General features: G+C 43.5%; 1 protein-coding gene across 1 annotated transcript in view; it reads left to right on the top strand.

Moving 5' to 3' along the window:
* Positions 1-23075, top strand: part of LOC137002802 (neural cell adhesion molecule 2-like) — a 39372-nt gene extending 16297 nt beyond the window's left edge. Inside the window, exons 4-9 of the mRNA XM_067362698.1 lie at positions 19899-20231; positions 20329-20658; positions 20741-20800; positions 20895-20954; positions 21109-21189; positions 22945-23075. Coding sequence (XP_067218799.1) covers positions 19899-20231; positions 20329-20658; positions 20741-20800; positions 20895-20954; positions 21109-21189; positions 22945-23075 — 995 coding nt within the window. The remainder of the gene's footprint in view (positions 1-19898; positions 20232-20328; positions 20659-20740; positions 20801-20894; positions 20955-21108; positions 21190-22944) is intronic.
* Positions 23076-23828: the final 753 nt, after the last annotated feature.

Here is a 23828-nt window from a genome sequence, read left to right as displayed (position 1 = left end):
TAAAATTCATGTTTATGGTAAGTCACGCGCTAATGCTTCGTGCACTTTCTAAAATCCATGTTTATGGTAAGTCACGCGCTAATGCTTCGTGCACTTTCTAAAATCCATGTTTATGGTAAGGGTTACGCGCTGCGGCTTCGTTCCCTTTTTATGTGGCTCAGACCTCGGTTCTTCACCCTGGGTCCCACTCTAGGTGCGTTGATGTTGCAAGATGCCAACAACAGACGCTTCCTGTACGGGCTGGGGAGCGGCCTTAGGTGGCTGTCCAGTCCAAAGGGATATGGTGAGGTCATCATCTCGATTGGCACATCAATTGCCTCGAATTGATGGCTGTATTTCTGGCCCTGAAGTACTTCCTCCACCAGTTAAGGGGTTACCATGTCCTAGTGCGGGTGGACATTACTGCGGTAGCCTCTAATATGAATCCTCAGGGTGGCTTGCGTTGCAACGTCTAGACAGGATGGTGCAGCACATTCTGCTCTGGGCTCAGGACAAGTTCCTGTCCCTCATGCCGATTTATATCCCCAGATATCTGTCCAGACAGAGCATACCGACGGGGGAGTAGAAACTCCACCCGAGGTAGTCAAATCTGGTAAAGATTTTATGAAACAGATGGACCTCTTCGCCCCAACAGGCAGCGCAATGTCCACTCTATTTCTTTTGGAGTCACCCAGTTTCCCCTGGGTCTGGATGTGATGAGCAAATGTGGCCTAGAATGTGCCTGTATGCGTTTTCTGTGCTCCCAGGAGTTCTAGCTAAATTTCGCCAACAAGTGACTTGCCTCTTTCTGATAGCACCACGTTGACTGAATTGAATATGGTTCTCAGAGATAATATCTCTCCTCGACGGCTCGCCTTGGGCGATTCCGAGCAGGAGGGACCTTCTGTCTCAGGCGCAGGGGACAATATTTCATCCCTGGCCAGAGATGTGGAATCTTCATGTTTGGCCCTGAGGGGAACCAACTGAGGGACACAGGGCTTTCACCTGAAGTTATCGAGACTATTTTAAATGCTAGAGCTCCCTCTACTAGAGCAAGTTATGCCAACAATGGGGTGTCTTTGAAAGATGGTGTACTGCACACAATGCAGATCCAGTAAACTGCCAAATTGCTACAGTTCTGGGCTTCCTGCAGGAAAAGTTATCGACAGGTACATGCCCCGCCACTCTCAGGGTTTATGTGGCCGCTCTCTCGGCTTGCCACGCTCTGAGCGACGGTGTGCCTTTGGGCAAGTGTAACTAGTGTGAAAAATCTATTGATTTAATCTGACCTGTTTTGTTTATTTCCTTCTGTATTTGTATTATTATTATCTTTTTTTTTTCCTTCTCTTAAATTGGTTTATAAATGCTTATATTTTTCTACATTTGTAAAAAAATGGTATAGTGAACTTCACAAAATTTTGTTTCTATATTATCATTCACAAGTTATGTGAAAATAACGCTAAAGTAGCGGAACTTTTCTTTGGGGATTTGTTGGGGAAGGGAACGGTATCAGTGGAACGCACCTGTGGGGTTTCCTCTTGCACGGCAAGCGATTGCGTCAGTCTATTTGTGTATGAAGCTGATGACGCATGTGATTTTCGCTTCTCCTCACAAAATATCCTGGTATGATGATGTTACTTGTTTAAAATGCATATTTGTTGCTGGAAAAATGTGATTGACTTATAGTAACATTTGATTATGTTAGCTATGATGAAAATGTATCGTTTAATGTGTTATTTGGTTTAAATTATGTATATCATGACGCTAACTAATTAGCATTGTACGCTTAGTGTGTACCAGGGTGGGAAAAGCTGTCGCCCCGTTGCTCCACTGATTATTTCTCTTAATTACAGGTATGTTCGATCAATCAGTTCTGTTTCAAAAAGAAAAGAGATTTAGTTGACTGATAATGAATGTATATTGTACAGAGAGTGTGTTACGGGAGAGAGAATCGAATTTAATTGTTTATGCTGTCTGTGACGCACTTTGTGCGGCCTGCACATGGTACGGTGCTGATTATATCTCATGTTTTATTCCATTTTTGATATTTAATGTGTGAAATATGGGTTTATACATACAAATGGTATTATAATTGTTTATATGTTATTATAGGAAGTTATATTGTATAAATATTTGAATTAATGTATATGTTAATAATGTAATATAGATATTGTATTTAATATACTATTGTAATATACTAATTTTATATTATACACTACTGTAATATATTTATTGTGATAGAATAAGAATATTGATCTGATGTATAAGAAAAACAAGATATTTATATTTATAAGCGGCATAATTGATTTACATTTACATAATTCTTTTCCATTATTGTATAATGTCAGTCTATTTGTGTATGAAGCTGATGACGCATGTGATTTTCGCTTCTCCTCACAAAATATCCTGTACCAGGGTGGGAAAAGCTGTCGCCCCGTTGCTCCACTGATTATTTCTCTTAATTACAGTGCTGAATCTCAACAAGTGGTCGTGTGGTCCTTGTGTGAGTGTGAGAGTGACCGTTCCAGACACGCTACACAAGCATGTCCTGCTCTCTCGCTTCGTTCGGGGAGCTAGGCGGCTTAAGCCCCCTTCTAGAACCAGGATCCCTTCATGGGACCTATCAATAGTCCTGGAGGGCCTGGTTGAGACCCCCTTTGAACCGTTAAAGTCAGTTTCTGACAAGCTGTTAACTCTAAAATGTTTTTTCTTATGGTTATAACTTCTCTCAAAAGAATTGGGGATTTGCAGGCTCTGTCCATTGTGCCATCCTGCTTAGACTTTGCCCCAGGAATGGTGAAAGCGATTTTGCATCCTCATCCTGACTATCTGCCTAAGGTTCCTTTCTCGAACTTGCATCCGGTCACACTTGAAGCCTTCTGCCCTCCGTTGTTCACTACGCCGGATCAGGAGAGACTTCACAGACTGTGTCCAGTCCGTGCTCTTCAGACGTATGTCCACCGCACTAGCCAGTGGCGTAAGTCAGAGCAACTGTTTGTTTGTCATGGCGGCCATAACAGGGGTGCGGCCGCCACAAAACAGACCATGTCACTTTGGGTGAGAGATGCTATTGCCCTTGCCTATGAGGCGCGTGGTCACACTTCACCAACGGGTATTAGGGCTCATTCCACCAGGGGGGTTGCCTCTTCTAGAGCTTTGGCGGGGGGCGCCCCCTTACAAAATGTTTGTGATGCGGCAGGTTGGTCCTCTCCGCACACATTCATAAGGTTTTATAGTTTTGATGTTCATGTTACTCCGGGCTCTCATGTCCTTGAGTCTACATCACAAGCTAGTGTCTGAGACTCTCTGTGCTTGTGACACACTTCACAGCCAGGGGGTCCGGACACACAGTGCGGCGGCGTGGGTATTCTCGTTCCCACAGCGCTGAATAAAGCGCAGCTTAGAGTGTAGCCTTTAAAAGGGAACGCCCCGGGTTACTTCACTGTAACCCTGTTCCCTGAAAAGGCGGGAACGAGAAGCTGCGCTTCTTTGCCGCACTGAGATGTCCCTGGACTGCTCTTCAGACAAAATATCTGCTGATGCACAGGTGGATCATCTAATTATAGCCTCGCTACGACGCATTCCAATGACGTCATACAAGGCTATAAATATAGGTCAATGTCATTGACGTTGTTTTACACATATATTCACAGCTGGTCACGACTAAAGACGTTCCCATAGCGCTAAATAAAGCGCAGCTTCTCGTTCCCGCCTTTTCAGGGAACAGGGTTACAGTGAAGTAACCCGGGGCGTTCAACAGTAAAGAGTTGCTTTACATTTGTGTCAGACATGTTCTTCAGGGTGAAAATATTGTAAACCACACTGGCTCAACACACATCTGATCTGAACACAGTTTATAGGATATTCTTTTGCACACACACTTGTGCATTACTGTTAGTTTCTCTTCTTTCTTTTAGCATGCCATTACATTATTAGTGATAAAATTGTTTTGTTACTGAAAGGTATCCACTCATGTCTCTGAACTGTCCTCTGGAGATGGACATGAGCTGATCCCAGACCCTCTCACTTTCCTCAGTATGGTTTACAGCTGGAACTTCAGAGGACTCTCCTGATCACCTGACCAGGGAAACAGGGCCGGTTGGTAATCGAGTGTGCACTGAAATCATGGTGTTAACCCTTTTAAACCGGTTGTGTCATCGTCTACACGTCCAACCTGGTTCAGGCGTTTGCTTCCGTCAGCAAATGACAGCTGCTTTCAGGGAGCGCGGGAGAAGGAGGATTTGAACGGAGAGATATGGAGCGCTGCAGTTTAGGGAGTTTTGGATCTCATAAATGACAGAAGAAACAAACAAAAACATGATTAGGCCTGAGTTCAATTAGGACATTTAAGTAGCTTTTATAAACGAGCCTTAAAAAAACATTACTGTGGTGAATCTTGACACAAACAATGACTCTGACATATTTTAAGATATGATTTCAGTCTAAACAGCTCAAACTGGGACTAACTTAAGCCTTGTTTGTGAAACCGGGCATTTAAATACTAGTTTATTAACTTACATGGCAGCTGGCCAACATGAGTCAGTCAAATAAAATGAGTTATCTGTAGATTTAATTCAGTGCAACTGTGCTGCCAGTGTTTTACTGTAAATTTACAGGACTTTTCTCTAATTACTTTAAATTTACAGTGAAATGTTTTACTATAGGTTGTATTTCAAGCACCTTATTATAACCTATATTTACATTTTTAAGTCATGCGCCCTCTAGCTGGCGTAAAAATAATGACAGTGTCGTGTTACGTCTGTCGTCATGACGTATGACTGTCATTACCAATCAAAATGTGCGTTCATTTAAATGCAACTTGTGGACTTTTTACACCATTTCTCCTATTTCCATTTAGCAAAACTATTTTTTTTATTAATGACTTCCAGAAGAAGTTTTTGTTGATACATTTCTTTGAAAATGTATTTCAGATGAATGTTAGAAACAGTAAACTTTTTGGTTACTTTAATTAAAACTGGGTTCAAATTCAGTGCATTAAACAGGCTGAACTAATGCTATTGTTAACTGAAAGATAGAGTTGAATGTAGTGCAACACTACAGAGGAAGTGACATCAGAATGATTCAGTCTAAACTGGTTCAGAGATGATCACTGCTCTGTGTGGTTAAACTAACTGAGTTCTGAGTAACGTGTTTCCAAACCTCAACAGTGAGATCACAGATATGAAATCACCAAAACTGCTATAATTAATTCACTGTTTTAGTTACGGAAGTGTAGGACGGATATCAACCATCATAATATTGTGAGAAAGTCTTGACTCTGGAATAGATGATAATGTCACTATAAAACTTCATTCACACTTTATTATTATTATTGAATAATCTGTATGATGATGATTCCATATTCATAATTACAGAGACACAACAAACAAATAACCTTTATCTGGACACTCATTATTTTATGTTTAGGCAATGATTCACTTTCCTTTAATGTGTTTGCTTGCTGTATAGTTTTAGTGTCAATGAAACTTTGAAAATAGCAATCATGAGTCAAATGTGTGTCAAATTGTCATTCAAAAATCTGATGGAAATGTTTTTCTTTTCTTTTTTGTTTTTGCATCAAATCAGATATAGTGTTTATCTGGTGTGCTGTCTGAAGGAGGGCTCTGATCTTGAACTTTGGCTTGAACCCAGAGTAATCCTCAGGTGGAGCATGCAATTGTGGTTCATTTAAGCCCGTAAGGCCTGTAAGTTCTCGGCTGCTCTTGCCACCAAAGCTTATCATGCCTCCGGACAGGCTGCCTCCGCCTTGCATGCTATGGTCCTCCTGCAGGTACACCAGTCTGAAGCACCAAAAGAGCTGCATGAAGGTAGTTCTGAACTCAGGTTGTTGCAGGAACTGTGTACGGCGATGGACCTTCCCCTCAGGGTGATGAAAGTCACCATGTAGGCTCTTGTTCAGACAAGGTCTGTTGAGCTGCCACAGGAAGGCGACACAGCCCATCTCAGCCAACTCTCAACTCTTTCTCCTGGAGGAGGACCAGGTGGAGAATCTTCAGTTTTGTTTTGCAAAAGAGTTTCTGAGCAGATTTCTTAATCTCTGGGTCACAAGAGGTATGGTTTCACAGTGCTATGCTTCCTCACTCTCTCATCCTCCCCTTCTTTCACCACAATGCAGGAGTTTGCAGTTGGATGACATGATTCCTCCTCACGCATCTCCAGCTCCATCACAGTCACTGCCTCTACTCCAGGACACTATGCCTCCCGGGTCGGACCCTTGCGTTCCACCTCGCTGCCCCCCAGGTGAAAAAAGAGTACATTTCTAGGTAGGTGATCTACTCACACGCTTTAACCTCGCTCACGAGCAGATCCGTTTCCTCACTATAGACGCATTCAGTTTTTCTGCTTGCAATTTCCATCTTGTAAATAGCGAATGCACCATGGCATGAGCACAACTGGCTTTTAAAGGGAATAGGAGACGAGACTCTGGTTGGTTTATTTCACTTTACACCCGAAACACACCCATGACTCAATAAGAGAATAGGGACAACCTTTAGACCATTTGCTGGGCACCAACCATTTTTCCCGTCCTTAAACTAGCAAAAGTGGGTTCGGACACACCCTAAGTGCGCTTGTGCTGTTCACTTTAGACCATGTGCTCAGATTGTTAAAATAGGGCCCATTATCTCTGTATTAAATAAATTATTTAGTTGCCACTTGTTGTACACTATGGGTTTCATAATTTTCTAAATGACAAACTCCTGGACCAGTATAGGACCAGCACTTGACCAGCATAAACCAGCTCAAACCAGCATCCCAGCTTCAAAACATACCTTACTAGCATATGCTGTTTTTTTCAACAGGGTGAGCTTTAAAAGGAACTTATCTTAGCTTCTGAAAACATTCAGAGATGAAGGAGAGTGTAATAGCCGGCTGTGACGTGGATGCTTGATCTTCTCTTGATCCCTTCTTCATGCGGGGAGTGCAGATCCATCTGAACTTGTTCTTCAGTCATATTGGTATAACTTCATCGAGTTCATGTCTAATTGCAGCGATGCGAGAAGCAATGCTAACTCAGTCACTTCCAAATTAGGCGGCTTATGATGAATGTGGTGAATTCACGTGTTCAAGAGGTGAAATCCATGTGAAGATCCCTCTTGCTAATTCCCGACTGCACACTTCCTAGTGAGATGATGTGGTTTTACCTGTTGAATTTACCATTTAATTAACTGAGAAAGGCGATAGCTGCTGATAATACTGAGGATGCTGTGATATGTGTCGTATTCCTATAGGTAGACGTGAGTCACCTGACAGTCAGCTGATGAGAGCTTGACTGATGTGACCTTCCAGAACTGACTCTACACTTGATTTATCTGCTTTAAAACAACTGATATTTATAACATTTATAATGAATCGTCTTTCATTAAAAAACGTCTCGGGTTACAGATGTAACCCTGGTTCCCCGAGTAGGTGGAATGTTTTCTCTATTTCTCGTTCCCTACTCAGGGAACCAGGGTTACATCTGTAACCCGAGACGTTCCCTTTCGTGGGAACTATCGACGCTGCGTGACAACGCATTGGGAACGCAATCCCAACTGAGCCGTAGCTCAAACACTTGTCAAAGTTATCTTGACAAAACAGAGGACCCCAGAGTGGAGCCGATATCAAAGTTATAATACTTAATAAATGTGTGCTGGTATGACCATCCAGCTGCATCACATATATCACCCATGGAAACTCCTGACATCAAAGCTTTTGATGCCGCCATACCCCTAGTTGAATGGGCGCGAACATTCAAAGGAGAAGGCTGTCCGGCCGCTTCATAGGCAAGTGAGATGGCCTCGACCACCCACTTGCTCATTCTCTGCTTCGATGCTGGGCCGCCTTTTTTAGGGGACCCATAACAGACAAACAATTGATCTGATTTACGTCACAGGGCAGCTCTGTGGACATAAGCATCCAAAGCCCTTACTGAGCACAGCAGATTAAATTTTTCCTGATCCGCAGATTCAAATGGAGGAGGATAGAAGGCCTGAAGCACAATGGGGCCTGGGACATTGGTAGGGACCTTTAGGACATAACCCGGTCTAGGATACAGGAATGCTTTCACCATTCCTGGAGCAAATTCAAGAAAAAGAGCAACAGAAAGTGCTTGTAAGTCTCCTATCCGCTTCAGAGAAGTGATAGCCAATTAAAGAATCGTTTTAAGAGTGAGGAACCTCTCAGGAACCTCCTCTAGTGGTTCAAAGGGAGCCTCAGCTAACCCTTGTAAGACCACGGCCAAGTCCCAGGCCGGAACCCTTGTGCGCACTGGAGGCCTCAACCTCAGTGTGCCACAGAGGAAGCATGTGACGAGGGGGTCTCGACCCACCGAGAAGCCACCCTCAAGAGAAGCATGAAAGGCTGAGATAGCCGCAACGTAAACCTTCAAGGCTGAAGGCGATAGGCCCTCCGATAATTTTTCTTGGAGAAGTCTTAGCACAAAGCTGATAGGAGGGTGGACAGAGTCCATATTATTCTGTCTGCACCAAGCAGAAAATAAATTCCGTTTATAGGAATAAAGCTTCCTCGTGGCGGGAGCTCTGGAGTTAAGGATGGTCTCCACAACCTCAGTTGGAAGACCAGCATCTATGAGCCTGGCCCCCTCAGAGGCTAGGCCCATAGCTTCCACAATTCTGGGCGGGGATGTATTATCGAGCCGCCCGCTTGCGACAGGAGGTCCTGTCTCAGGGGAAGCTCCATTGGGGAGCCGTCTAATAAGGACACTAGGTCCGAGAACCATATTCTGGTTGGCCAGAAGAGGGCTACCAGTATTAGGCTGACCCCTTCCCGGCGTACTTTCTCCAGAACTCCTGGGAGCAAGGTGATCGGGGGAAATGCATACAGACGTAGCCTCGGCCAAAAGGTATGATGTTGGACGCAGCTGCCATAAGACCCAACAGTTTCTGGAACTGTTTTACAGTGAGTGACTGGCCTAACTTCACCCCTTTCACGGCTGCGAGAATGGAACTCACACGAGCAGGAAACAAATGTGCCTGCATCATGGTGGAGTCCCAAACTACACCTAGATAAGTGGTAGTCTGAGCCGGAACTAGCACACTCTTTTTTGGCATTGAGCCTCAGCCCGAGCCTTTTCATGTGGTACAGAACAGCATCTCGATGCTGAACTGCTAGTTGCTCTGATTGAGCTAGGATCACTTTCTATGTAATTCAGTACGCGGATGCCCTGGAGTCTCAGTGGAGCCAGCACTGCATCCACGCACTTCGTGAATGTGCGGGGTGATAATAACTGGCCGAAAGGAAGAACCCTGTATTGGTAAGCTTTGCCCCCGAAAGCAAACCTGAGGAACTTCCTATGGGAAGGATGGATGGACACCTGAAAGTATGCCTCTCTCAGGTCTATCGCCACAAACCAGTCCTTGGACCTGATCTGTGGGATAATCTGTTTAAGTGTAAGCATCTTGAATTTGAGCTTTCGTATTGAGTGATTTAACACATGTAAATCTATGATAGGACACATCCTTCTTTGGAACAATGAAGTAGCGGCTGTAGAAGCCTGACAGCTTGCTGGGAGGAGGAACCCTTTCTATAGCTCCTTTTCGCAAGAGTGTCATAACCTCTTGTTCCATAACCAGAGACTGCTCGGGGGTCACCACTATGGGAAAGACCCCATTGAATCTGGGCGGGCGAGACCCTGTAACCCTTTTCTATGATGAGCAGCACCCATTTTGATATATTCGGTAGAAGTTTCCATTCTACCATAAAATCTACTAAGGTCTGGAGCGGCGCACCGGCAGAAAACAGACGAATCAAGTCATGACCGGCTCTCCTCGGAGGGTCGGTGGAGACCGTTGCGCCCTGACGCACACTGGGTGGCAGGGTTAGCATAACGGCCCCCTGAGGGCGCCAAAGGGGGACGGGTGTCAGATATTCTAACACAGGACCCCCTCCGGAGGGGCTGCCCTCATGGATCCTGGCCCACAGATGTCAGGACCTCTTTGAAGCCTTCTTGGTGATAATAACAGTCCGCAGATCTGTCCTACTTCACAAAGACTTCAGCTGTGTCACCTGTCCCGATCCCCAAGCTTTCTGCGGGGGAGACAGGGTGGTGACACCCTTTTCCTTTAAGTTCCTCAGAATTTAATGTATTCAATATTTCATTTAATCCTTAAATTAAATACAGCCCAAAACAGTCAAAAATGACAGGCTGAATATATTAGAATACAAAGAGAATTATAGCTCGTAATAGTTTGCAAGGTATTATAGGGAAAGAGAGAAAGGGAAACTCCCGTCTACTCAGTTCCCTCCAAAAAAAAAAAAAAAAAAAAAAAAAAAAAAAAATATATATATATATATATATATATATATATATATATATATATATATATATATATATATAAACATTATATACAATATATACTACGTGCACGCAATCTATGCGCAGCCTTGGCAAACGCAAGATCCGAGCGAGCCGTATATTTTTTGTTGCACACTTAATCCACGCGCTGCCTCTGCAAACGCGAGATCTAAGCCTCGTGTTAGACTTTTATTCCCTCGAGAATAAAGCCAACAGGAGTGGAGATAAAAACTCCCGCTAGTTCATTTCTTTTACACTCCGGGACATTTTTATGAATGAACCGTCAGCTGCTTTGTCTTTGAACTGACGTGCATGCTCCACTCCCTAACACGATGTGTGTGAGGTGGCGAGTCCTCAGATCCTCAGAGCTGGCATGTGAAATACCGGTGCCTCAACCCGGGGAAGAAACCGCAGAGCGTGCTTCCACCTGGGAGACGGCACTGAACCTGGCAGGTAAGGGCAGAGAAAGGGGAGCGCCCGTCTCTAACCCCTCTGTCAGATCCATTTGTGAACCCCACGAATGACTTCTTTTTCGCGATCCGCGGGGAATACTGGAACAGTATTCTGAGAGCGAGTTTTTTTTTTTTTTTTTTTTCTTTTTTTACAGTGCACACAGACAACATCACGCAGAAGGTTCCCAATGCATTGTCACGCAGCGTCGATAGTTCCCACGAAAGGGAACTACTTTTATCACTAATAATTTAATGATTTTATTTCTAGATTTTAATTGCATGCAGAAAACTGCTAAAAGAAAGAAGTGAAACTAACAGTAATGGAAAGAACTGTGCTCAGATCAGATGTGTGTTGAGTCAGTGTGCTTATTAATATGCACTTTATCACAGTGAAGAACATGTTTCAGAGCTGCTGTCGTGTCAAAGTCTGTGTGGAAACAGAATGACTGTAGGTTAAACTTCCTGAGCTGTTACCATTGTGCTCTTGAACATCAACCATGAGTTGATCTTCAGGGACTGTTCCTATTACAGTAGAAGTGTACTGTACATTACATTTAAACATCAGTGAAGAACAAATCAACACTTCTCCATTATGCATTGGCATCATGTCACTAAATGACAACTATATACCAGAACTACACTCAGTTCAGATCAGAGGAAGTTCTTTCTTTAGACACGACCAGCCCTTCCTGTCTGAGGAAACTATATATAACTATATAATGAAGAGAAAGACTGACAGAAACAGAAAATGGCTGATCAGTGTGATCTGTGTCTGCTGGGACTGATCATTCTCTCTTCACTTCTCACAGGTAAAGAAATCTGGATTTTCTCTAAAGACATTTAGTGGAATTAGTCTGGAAAGAGTTGATTTGAACATGCTCAGTTTATTCTTGCACACATTCACGTTGTGATCTCAGAGTTGTGTATTGATACATACAGATCATACTGTATTATTCCTGATACTGGACATAGAGTCACTCAAACATCTGATGATCAACAATTATCTTCATATTCAGAGATTTCAACAGGTACATGATCAAGACAAAGATCGTTATGAGTTTAATCTAGAAACAATTAAAGCAGCTGATCAGAGGAACTAAGAGATCTAGTAGATGTCTGCTGTTTTAAAGGTCTGTGAGGTAAGGTGGTGCCAACCCATTTAAAGATTTGAGAACAAACAACAGAAGCTTCAATTCTATTCAGAAACGCACTGGTGACCAATGAAGAGAAGATAAAATCAGGGTAAAATGCTCTTGTTTTCACGTCCCTGTCAGCATCAAGCAGCTGCAAATGTGACAACGCTGTCTGACTAACTCCTCTATACAGAGAATTACAATCATCAAGACTTGAAGAAATAAAGACATGAATGACTTTCTCAAGCTCCTTAAAAGAGAGAAACGTCTTGACTTTATCCAGAAGTCTCCAGTGGAAAAAGCTGGATTTGACAACAGCATTTATTTGATTATCAAATTTAAAAGCTTTGTCAAATAAAACACTCTTCTTCACCGCCGTTTTATTATACGAGATCAGAGGACCAAGATTAAAAGTTTCAGTCAGTCCAAATGTAATAATCTCTATTTTGTTTTCATTGAGTTTAAAAAAAATGAAAGACATCCAGCCTTTTATACCATACATAAAGTGACGTGACATGTAGGCCAGTATGGTGGTGTCCCACAGGGGCGGCTCTAGAAGCCCGAATGTTTTCAGTGAAGCCCTGAACGTTTTTACCATGCCTTGTACGCACCACCATCACTGAGTTTTCATGTGCATTAAAACTATTTCTATAGGAGCTGCAGATTTGCTGCACACATACAGTGCAGAGAGCAAATCTTACATTGAAAACTTATTTTGCCATTCACTCTCGGCAAAAACCACCCACTGAGGCTAGAGCTTCTGACTGACATGTAAACTGACCAACCATTAGTTAAGGGTCTACACGATCCAGCCAATGAGATTAGATCTTTTGGAGCCAGTCGGTTATTTGGTGTGTAGTATTTTACTAGATCAGTTTATTTGAACATTAAAATGGATATTTCAAAGTTCTTCTTCAAAAAAGGAAGTAAAACAGCCCCACCCAGCACTTAAACTCCAAGATGCAACAGCTTCAGGATCTCTAACTCACTGTATCTCTCAAATTAGATTGCTACTGATCCATGTCAATGTGAAGCAGCAGATATAGATATTTGTTATAGGTTTTACAGGTTTTCTTATTTGGTTTTAAATGACGATTCATTGTCAGGGCAACAATTCAGTAAACAAGATAATAAAAAATAAACATTTTACTTACGAAAATAGTTCCAGACATGTTGTGCGTATCTGCAGCAACACAGCGGTTTTGCGTTTTTGAACGACTCTCGCGAGTCAATGATTCACTGACCCATTAATTATAACAGTTTCTTACTTATTTCATGAATGAATCATCTGTTTTGAACAAATCGATTGAATAAATGACTGATTTACTCAGTAAAACAGTGGCTTGCCGCCACCCAGTAGCAATTTTACTTCCATATTTCATTTTTAATTTTATATTTCTGTATTCCAATATTTATATTTGATACATTAGTCTTATGAGATTATTTATGCAATTAGTAAGTGCAATGTAAATGCATGCATAAGTGCTCCTTTAAAAATGTATAGAGACCTGCGTTTAAAATAATTCTTGTCTTTAAGTGTTTGTGTGTGTATGCATAAATTAAGAATAGGGTAGCCTATAAAACAGAATATGTGCATGAAGAATGGGCGAAGATTTTTTACTGCAGAAAGGCCCAAAACTAAGGGGTAAATATGACATTACGGGCCGTAAATTAAAGTGGAGCTTGTTACCCTCTTGTTTCATGTAGTTACAGGGTAATTTATTAATAAAAATAAATAAAAACGCAAACAGTCATATCACTTGAAAAACAACTTATTTCAAAACAGATTTAAAGTTGCAACACTTCTTATTTGTTTCTCTTGCTTGGCTTCCTCCTCCTCTTGTTCCTCTTTTTCTTTCTTTCCACTGATGAATCTTAAGAGGGAATCCCATTTGCTATTCTGCATTATAAGAAAATACAGAACACCCGGAAATGTGCTCACCGTTTACTCATCTTTTACTCACATGCCATCTGAGATGTATACGACTTTCCTTCTTAAGATGAACACAAAAAGGATTTTAGGAAAAAAATAAATAATCTGGGAACGCTTTATAATGCAAGCTCACGTGTTCCTAAAAGTCGAAGCATCAAACAGCACAAACAGCAATAACTAGAGTAATCCATACGACCCTAATGGATGAATCGATGTCTTCTGAAGTGAAACGATACCATATATTTTAATATTTTTAAAACTTTCGACCAGCTGTCTTCTGCGCGTGCATGCGAGGGTTGAGAGTTCATGCTTGACGTAACTTGAAGCGTGACGTAGCGTAAACTCACGCAGATGTTCATGCCGTCAGTTTTTTTATTTTTTATTATTTTTTTAGTAATGCTCACAACAAAATACACAGAATAACAGTGTTACAATATAGACACCGGAGGCACAGATGAAAGCAGTTTGGATGTTTATTTGCAATATCAGCAGAGCAACAGGTAAGTGCAATGATGGATAAGATGAACTTGGAGGTGAAAGAGAGGTAATACTGTCCTTAGTTTATGTTGCAGATGTGGGTAGATGAAGACGTTGGAGCTGGCAGACGGGAACACTCACACACACAGGCAGGTAGAGACACGAGGAGACCAGGAGACGATGGAGAGTATGGAGACAGGTAAGTATCGAGTTGGGAGTCCTTGAGGTAAGTATACAACATGTGTATCACAAACGAGACCGGACAATATGTGTGTGTGAGTGTGGGGATTAAATAGCGTGGTGGTGATTGTGGTAATGAGTTGCAGGTGGCGGTGATCAGAACTCCGGTGATTGAGTGCGTGGGTAAGGGAGTGAGGTGGAACCTGACGTGTCTGTGACAGTACCCCCCCTCCCACGGCCCGCTCCTGAGGGCCGAGGACCCCGACGTCGTGGTGGTCGTCCTCGAGGTCGTGGGGCAGGTCTGTCCGGGTGGTTGGTGTGGAAAGTCTGTAATAGAGTAGAATCAAGGATATCATTCTTGGGGACCCATGAGCGTTCCTCGGGACCATAGCCTTCCCAATCCACCAGGTATTCTAATAGACCACCACGGTGCCGGGAGTCCAAGATCTCTCGCACCACATAAGCAGTTCCATCGTCCAGGATGAGTGGAAGGGGGGGCTCGGCGGCTGCCACGTCAGGTTCTGTGGAAGGAAGAACAGAAGGGTGGTGAGGTTTTAATAATGACACGTGGAAGGTGGGATGAATTCTTTTGTACTGTGCTGGAAGTTGGAGTTTGTAGGTGACGGGGTTGATCTGTCGAAGGATGGTGAACGGGCCAATGAAGCGGGGACTCAGCTTCTTGCAGGGCAGGCGCATCCGGATGTCTCTGGTGGACAGCCAGACCTTCTGCCCCGGTTGATAGGTTGGAGCGTGGGAGCGCCGAAGGTCGGCTGTCGTCTTGCGCCTGCGCAGGGCTCTCTGCAAGTGGTGGTGAGCTGAGTCCCATACCCTCTCGCTCTCCCGGAACCAGTAGTCGACAGCTGGAACGTTGGAGGGTTCCCCGTCCCAGGGGAACAGTGGGGGTTGGAAACCGAGTATGCATTGGAAGGGTGTTAATCCAGTGGTGGCTTGACGGAGGGAGTTCTGGGCATACTCGGCCCAACCCAGGTACTGGTTCCAGAAGTCCTGGTGGCCGTGACAGAAGGTACGCAGGAAGCGGCCGATCTCCTGGATCTTCCGTTCCGTCTTCCCGTTCGACTGAGGATGGTATCCAGACGATAGGCTGACGGTCACACCCAGGAGGGAGAAGAACGCTTTCCAGACTCAAGAGACAAATTGAGGTCCTCTATCAGAGACAATATCTTCGGGGATTCCATAGTGACGGAAGACGTGGTTCAACATTAATTCCGCTGTGGCCATGGCAGTCGGTAGACTGCGTCGTTCTTCGTCGTTCTTTTCCTCGGGAGCGTGGAGACGTGAGAGCATCGGCTTTGAGGTTCTTGGCACCAGGGCGGTATGATATGGTGAAGTTGAATCGTGAGAAGAACATTGCCCACCGGGCTTGACGAGGGTTAAGTCGCTTAGCAGCTTACAGATACTCGAGGTTCTTATGGTCAGTTAGAACTTGGAATGGGTGATTTGCTCCCTCCAACCAATGCCTCCACTCCTCAAGGGCAAGCTTGACAGCCAGGAGTTCACGGTCCCCGATATCATAGTTCATCTCCGCCGGGTTGAGCTTGCGGGAGAAGAAGGCGCATGGATGGAGCCTACTTGGATTCCCCTGCTGCTGCGATAGTACCGCTCCCACTCCGGTGGTGGAGGCGTCCACCTCCATGACGAATGGCAGGTCTGGATTGGGGTGGACGAGGAGGGGAGCGGTGGTGAAGGCTTTCTTGAGCGTCTCAAAAGCTTCTGTGGCAGGCTGGGACCAGGAGAGAGACTTGGGCTGCTTACGGAGGAGGTTGGTGAGTGGACTGACAATGGTGCTGTAATTCTTGATGAACCGGCGGTAGAAATTGGAAAATCCGAGGAAACGTTGGAGTTCTTTTATGGTACTTGGAGTAGGCCAGTTCTGGATGGCAGAAACCTTCCCCTCGTCCATCCGGATGCCACTGTGGTCAATCAGGTATCCCAGGAAGTGGACTGAGGGCTGATGGAACGAGCACTTCTCTGCTTTTAGGAAGAGATGGAACTGCCGTAAGCGCTTGAGGACCTCCGCAACGTGGTGGCGATGTTCGGCCAGGCTCCGGGAGTAAATGAGGATGTCATCAATATACACGAGAACGAACTTGTGGAGGAACTCCCGGAGCACCTCATGGATGAAATGCTGGAATACGGAGGGGGCGTTGACCAGGCCATACGGCATGACTAAGTATTCATAGTGGCCGGTGGGCGTGACGAAGGCGGTCTTCCACTCGTCCCCCTCGCGTATCCGGATGAGGTTATACGCGCTGCGGAGGTCCAGCTTGGTGAACACAGTGGCACCGCGGAGATGTTCCAGGGCCGCTGGGACGAGGGGAAGTGGATACCGGAATTTCACAGTTATCTTGTTAAGAGAGCGGTAGTCTATGCAAGGCCTCAAGCCTCCGTCCTTCTTGGCCACGAAGAAGAAGCTAGAAGCAGCAGGGGAAGTAGACGGGCGGATGTATCCTTGTTGAAGGGCCTCTTTGATGTATTCCTCCATGGCCTTCTCCTCCGGTACTGACAGGGGGTATATGCGTCCCCTGGGCACTGGTTCACCCGGTAACAGATCGATGGCGCAGTCCCTTGGCCGGTGTGGAGGAAGCTTGGAGGCGCGTTGCAGGCAGAAGACGTCTCTGAAGGGGGCGTAGTCGGGTGGAACTTCGACGGAACGTTTTTCCACAGGACTTTCGATGGAGGTAGCGTTGATGGAGAGACTTGTGGAGAGAGGAGATCTTGGAATAGGAAGTTCTGGGAAACAGCCAGGGAAGCAGTGGTCGCCCCACTTCAGGACTTCGCCCGTGCGCCAGGAGATGTTGGGATTGTGGAGTTCCAGCCACGGGCGCCCTAGAACCACGTCAGCGGTGGATTCCTCCAGAACCAGCAGATGGATGGATTCAGTGTGGAAGATACCCACGTGCAGTTGAAGGGGTCCAGTGAAGCGTCGAATCGTCTTGCGACTCAGGGGTTTGCCCGTGATGGAGTGGACCTGGTAGTTAATCGGAGAAGGCGAGGTCTTGATCCCGAGGTGTCGACAGAGGGCGCCGGAGATGAAATTTCCTGCTGACCCTGAATCGAGGAGCACCACCACTGGAATGGAAGCATTAGCAGCAGTAAGGTTTACTACAGTGGTGAGTGGTTTCATCTTTTGGAGAGAGGGAATGATAGCACTCACCACGGGTCGAGGAGGACGGGTTGGGCATGTGGAGATAACATAATCAGCCAGGGGTTTTCCGAAAACTTCTCTGAAGTGGGTGATGAATGCCGTGTAGGATTTAACAACTGATCCGTTTTGAGTCCAGAGGGAATCCGCCCATTGCAGGGCCTTACCTTGCAGTTGGGATATAATGAACGCTATTTTCGCCGTGTCGGTGGTGTAGAAGTGCGGCTGCATCTCCAGGACCAACTCACACTGAAGGAGGAATCCGCTGCAATCCTCCGCCAATCCTGAGTAGGGCGCCGGTTTGGCCATGGGACTGGCGGTGAATACTGGCGGTGTAGAGGTGACAGTGGAGGCGGTGGCAGCAGCGGTGACTGGTGCTGGTGACGGCAACGGTGGTTGAGGAGTGAGTGCTCGACGAACTGCGTCCATGAGCTCTTCGAAAGGGTCTTGGCTGCTCATGCTGATAGGTAGCTGTTATGGTCCGGTCTTCTGTTACAATATAGACACCGGAGGCAGAGATGAAAGCAGTTTGGATGTTTATTTGCAATATCAGCAGAGCAACAGGTAAGTGCAATGATGGATAAGATGAACTTGGAGGTGAAAGAGAGGTAATACTGTCCTTAGTTTATGTTGCAGATGTGGGTAGATGAAGACGTTGGAGCTGGCAGACGGGAACACTCACACACACAGGCAGGTAGAGACACGAGGAGACGATGGAGAGTATGGAGACAGGTAAGTATCGAGTTGGGAGTCCGTGAGGTAAGTATACAACATGCGTATCACAAACAAGACCGGACAATATGTGTGTGTGAGTGTGGGGTTTAAATAGCGTGGTGGTGATTGTGGTAATGAGTTGCAGGTGGCGGTGATCAGAACTCCGGTGATTGAGTGCGTGGGTAAGGGAGTGAGGTGGAACCTGACGTGTCTGTGACAAACAGTTAATGAGAACGAGAAACAAACAAGACAGAATAACAGAGACGGCAGTTCTCGTGCGAGTTTCACACAAATCGTCCGCAAGAACGTCATGAAAGCTTCACGTTGCTCACTTCAATGTGCTTCGTCAAACGCAAAGTCGACTCTCATGCAGGCGCTGGTGTCAGTTGGTCGGAAGCGAAAAGATGAATAGCCTAAACCATGAGAAAATTTCGGGGTGTACTGTATTTTCTTATAATACAGAATAGCAACGGGATTCGTTCCTAAGATTCATCAGTTGAGAAACAAGAGCAGGAGGAAGCCAAGCGAGAAACAACAACAACCAAAAAATGGACAAAATGTGTTACTTTCTGTCAGGACTTTAGAGTTTGAAATGAAAAGTTGATTTAAAAAAATGAATAATAAGTGTTGTAGACCTGTTTTTAATAAAGTTGTTTTTCAAATAAAGGTTTCAGAGTCAGTGATATCAGATTGTTTGCATTTTATTAATTACTTACCCTGTAACTACATGAAATAAGAGGGTAACAAGCTCCACTTTAATTTACGGCCCGTAATGTCATATTTACCCCTTAGTTATAAAATATTTACAGTATAAATAATTTCTTATTTTCCTGGTTGTTACCCCTTTATTCCCAATACTTTACATATTGTTCCCCTATACTTACACATACTTACTGTATAGTTACACTATAATTATTGAAAGTTATGCTGTAAATTCGTCGTAATTACGCAGTACTTTCCGGGCTGTAATCTAAAGTGTTACCGAAGAAGATTTACTGCTCTCAATAGCTATAGTAGTGCACATGCTGAACTTTACCTGTGCTTTTACTCTTGTTTGTAAATCATCTTGCGAAGTCTGATATTCTTACTGTGGGATGAATTATTTCATTTTTGTTGATGAGTTTGATCACAGGCAGCTTCTTACAGTAAAAGCTCGGTCCCATGGTGTCGCTATTGTAGAGTTTAATCGTGTTCAGTGTTAATGATGATTGTGGATTAATGTTTTCACTTCAACTCGGTGTGACATTGTGACTCTCTGTTTTAATAAGCAAGACAGATTGACCCTGTTTAAAAATAAACCAATTTAAAACCTATTTTATTTAACGTTTTTCCTGTGTATTCTGACACACATGGGCTAATCCGTGGATATCCACTCATCCTAGAACTGACCAAGTTCCTCAGTTAATGAGAGTGGAAGAGAGCGCTGATTATTTATTCCACGACCTTCGGTACTGAGACAAGAACCTGCGACCTTCAGGTCCAACACACTAACCATTAGGCCACAACTGCCCCTAATATATCATAATGATCAGTCAAATATACTGTGTTTCAGGTACCAGTGGAGAGGATAATGATCATGTGTTCATCAGTTCTGGTGAAAATGTCCGTCTGCCCTGTAATAATGATCTTTCTGACTGCAATTCACCTACATGGACCTATAACAGATTCACACATTTAGAAGCAGTTGAACTGATTACTAAAGGGATAAAGAATAAAGACACAGAGAGACATGAGAGACTGAGTCTGGGGTCTGACTGCTCTCTGAACATCAAGAACGTCACAGAAGAAGATCATGGATTATACAGCTGCAGACAATGGACTGGTCCGGAAGGAAAACAACAAAAACAAGGAATTGATGCAGGTGTTGATCTGCATGTTCTTCATGGTGAGTTAATGATTTTGTGATCAATTTAAAAAGAGCAGATTCTACCTTTAAACTCACATGATGATTGAAGAGTCTGTGATTTATGTCTTGTGTTCAGTTTCAGTGTCTCCATCATCATCATCATCATCATCATCCTCACAGACTGAGATCAGTCCAGGTCGCTCTGTGACTCTCTCCTGTCAGTTGTATTCTGTATTCTTCTGTGATCATTGGGTTCGTTCTGAGGGACTTCATCTGTTGTGGGTGAATCAGGCTGGTGTTGATCTGAAGACAGACTCCAGATATCAGATATTATTTTACAGATATTACTGTATCATCACTCTGACTACAACACTCCTGAATGAAGATGACAACAGAGAGTGGAGATGTCAGCTTACTCTCAGAAATCAACTCCAGACCTCAGTCAGATACACTGTCAAGTATTCAGGTGAGAAACAACTATTACTACTGTAAAATATGATGTTAATGTCCTCCAGATGAACATCTGAACATTCATCTTCTGATTCCAGTCAGCAGCTCAAACTCTGAGAAGAAATCAAGCCAAACTACAGCAGCAGCTCCTACACAAGGTTCATGATCACATGATCACTATCACACATCATCAGTCTCTTCACTTATATGTGTCATGATGTGTTGAAGTGAACTAACAGACGTGATCCACAGGTCCAGCTGACACAGCATCAGAAACTGAAGTCAGTGTGACTGCTGGATCATTATTCAGAGGTACGACACGTTCATTTCTACTGACAGCTTTACACCATTAAACTATCAGTCAGTCTGTAAATGCTTCATCAATAACTGTTCATAATTGAATCCCCTTGACTTTAGTCATGTCCAGTTTCTCTTCTTCTTCTTCTTCCACACATGTTTCCTGCAGTGATTGTGATGATTGTTGAGATGGCAGTGTTTGCTGCTCCTACTGTGATTCTTCTTCAGATCATCTGTGCAAGAAGAGCTGGTGAGTTTGAGCTTCACACAATCTGATGATTCACACTCATCTGATCTGGATCAATCATGGTAAAAACACATACGAGAGGTCAGTCAATGCTTTTATTTTGCAGGGAGGAAGGACTCGCAGCACCCAGAGGAAATAGAGATGCCTACAATATTACAATAAAATACTGCTGAGTTTGGAGACCATCTGAAACAAGATTTAAAACAGCAAAAACTCACAGAGGATTGTTCATTGTTTGATTTTCTTCTTCTCAGAAAACAGAAAAAAACTCCCTGAAGAAATAGTGACACCATCAAGTTTAGATTAAATGTTGGATGATTGCTACTAATTTTCTTAAAGGCAGATCCTTTTCCTATTTAGCACCTAAACTCTGGAACAATCTTCCTAGCATTGTTCGGGAAGCAGACACACTCTGTCAGTTTAAATCTAGACTAAAAACACATCTCTTTGCTCTTGCATACACATAACACATTATCAATACATTAACATTTTTCAAATCCGTTAAAGGATTGTTACGCTGCAATAATTAGGTCGGCCGGAACTGAGAACATTTCCTATAACACTAGATATACCTGTACATCAGAATAAGAATGGCATCTCCGCTAATACCTGTGTCTCTGCTTATCCTGAGGTTTGCCGGGTGCTGGATCCAGGCCGTATCCAGATCAGATGGAGAACCTGCGTCTGGACCTGACTACAACGTAGCCCAGGAGACAATGGGCCTAAAGATCCAATTCTGGCTGCATCTATAATTCAGATTTTTAATCCCCGTATCCGCTTACATATATTTATATATAATCGATTTTTAATCTCTATAATAAAAATGTACAATTCAGATTTTGATCTCCATATACATTTACATATATATATCTTCCAAGGCATTTTTTCCCTCCTAGGACTTTTTTCCCAGTGCTAGCACGCTGGGTTTTTCTCCTAGGGTTTTTTTTTCCACCCCTGGAAGTCAGCCGACATTGGCTTAATGTAGCACCATCTTGTATATGTTACATATTACCACGCTTGTTTGTACAGTTTTAACCACTTCCCTTTTTTTCTGTGCTTCTAATATGTAAAGCTGCTTTGAAACAATTACCAATTGTAAAAGCGCTATATAAATAAATTTGACTTGACTTGACTTGACTTAAAGGGGTCATAAATTGAGAAATCAAATGTTCCTTTATCTATAGCCATATGAGAAGTCATTGTACTATAAAAACATCCTGTAAGTTTCAGAGCTCAAATCTTCCTTGTTAGTCCAGAAATAACGTTTATTGAACTGGTGCGTCACTGAGATGAGGAGAGAAGAGTGATACAGGATCACTGGATCACCAAAACTCCTGTTATGAATCTCTTACTGTATTTACATCAGGCTCTTAATTATGATCAGTGGGAGATTATTATGTTTTATTAACAAAGTTCAGGAGGAGCATATTCAAATGATCACCCAATCAGCATAAGAGGAGGCCTATAAATACGTAGCCGACTCACCTTTGTTCCTCAACAGTTTTTTCTGCATCCCTCCACCACCCTGTCTCCTCACACTTGCCTGGCTACTATCTTAACCAAAGATACGGAGGAGTACACTTGGTTTGACCGACATTTCCCTAGACAGCATGCCAAATACACATACTTTTTTCTAATCATTTGTAAGTGTGAACTCGTGAAATGAATAAAGTTTGTTGAACAAATTCACTCATGAGGTGTCTCTGTTTCTGTCTGGTGTTAGTGTGCAGTACGAGTGTTTCTCATGTGTGTGTTTAGTGTGTTCAGCTCCTGCTCATGTAGGAAAAAGAACAGACAAGGGTATTCGGTTCCTCTTCTGTAAAGATATTATAATGAGAAGGAGATTGCAGAACCAAAAGTGGAAGAAAATCCGAGCAAACTCTGAATAGCAGCTCAACTCCTAGTAAGTCTTTATTTTTGGCAACAACTTGCTGTAATTTAGATGTATCGATTTATAGATATTATAAATTCACCACTCATATCACCTCTAGAACTGAAATAAATAATTATTCATCAACAGAAAACACTGAAAATGTGTTGAATGAACTCTTTCAGTGGTACAGTACTAGAAAATATGATATTATAATGTAAGTCGATGAAAAAGCTTGTAGAGGAACTTTCATGTTGGCTTGAGAAAGTCTGAAAGTAGTTTGAAGTGGTTTTAAAGTCTGAACGATTTAAATGTGAAGGTTTTGAGTCCATGCTGTCATATCAGACATATAGTTTATAGGGTGTTCTGAGTTCCTTCAAGGGTGTTGCTACACAGTTGCTATGGTGTTCTGTGTGGTTGCTAGGCAGTTACTAGTGTGTTATGGGTGGGGATTCATTACGTATCATCGTTTTTTATTGGTTAGATCTGATCAACATGATTTATTTGAATCCTTCACCATGTGTCTTAATAATTTTTAAAGAGGAATAAATGTACTTGTTTTCTGATCTGATATTCAGATCAACAGCACTCTGTCACGGAAAGAATGACAGATGCAAGTGCAAGTTAATCTCTTTATTAGAGCTTCACACCAGAGTTAGTCAGCAAACGAGAAAGACAGTAGCAGGAGAGTGGTGACGCAGGGACTTCGATGGGCAGCTGGAATCCTGTGGTGAGGTGAGATGGTGTCGTGAGCCCGTGAGTCTGTGCGTCC

The sequence above is a fragment of the Chanodichthys erythropterus genome, chromosome 3 (assembly GCF_024489055.1).
Source record: "Chanodichthys erythropterus isolate Z2021 chromosome 3, ASM2448905v1, whole genome shotgun sequence".
NCBI classification, from domain to species: Eukaryota; Metazoa; Chordata; class Actinopteri; order Cypriniformes; family Xenocyprididae; genus Chanodichthys; species Chanodichthys erythropterus.
The sequence above is the reverse complement of the archived record's forward strand: the minus strand, read 5'-3'. Positions and strand labels throughout refer to the sequence as shown.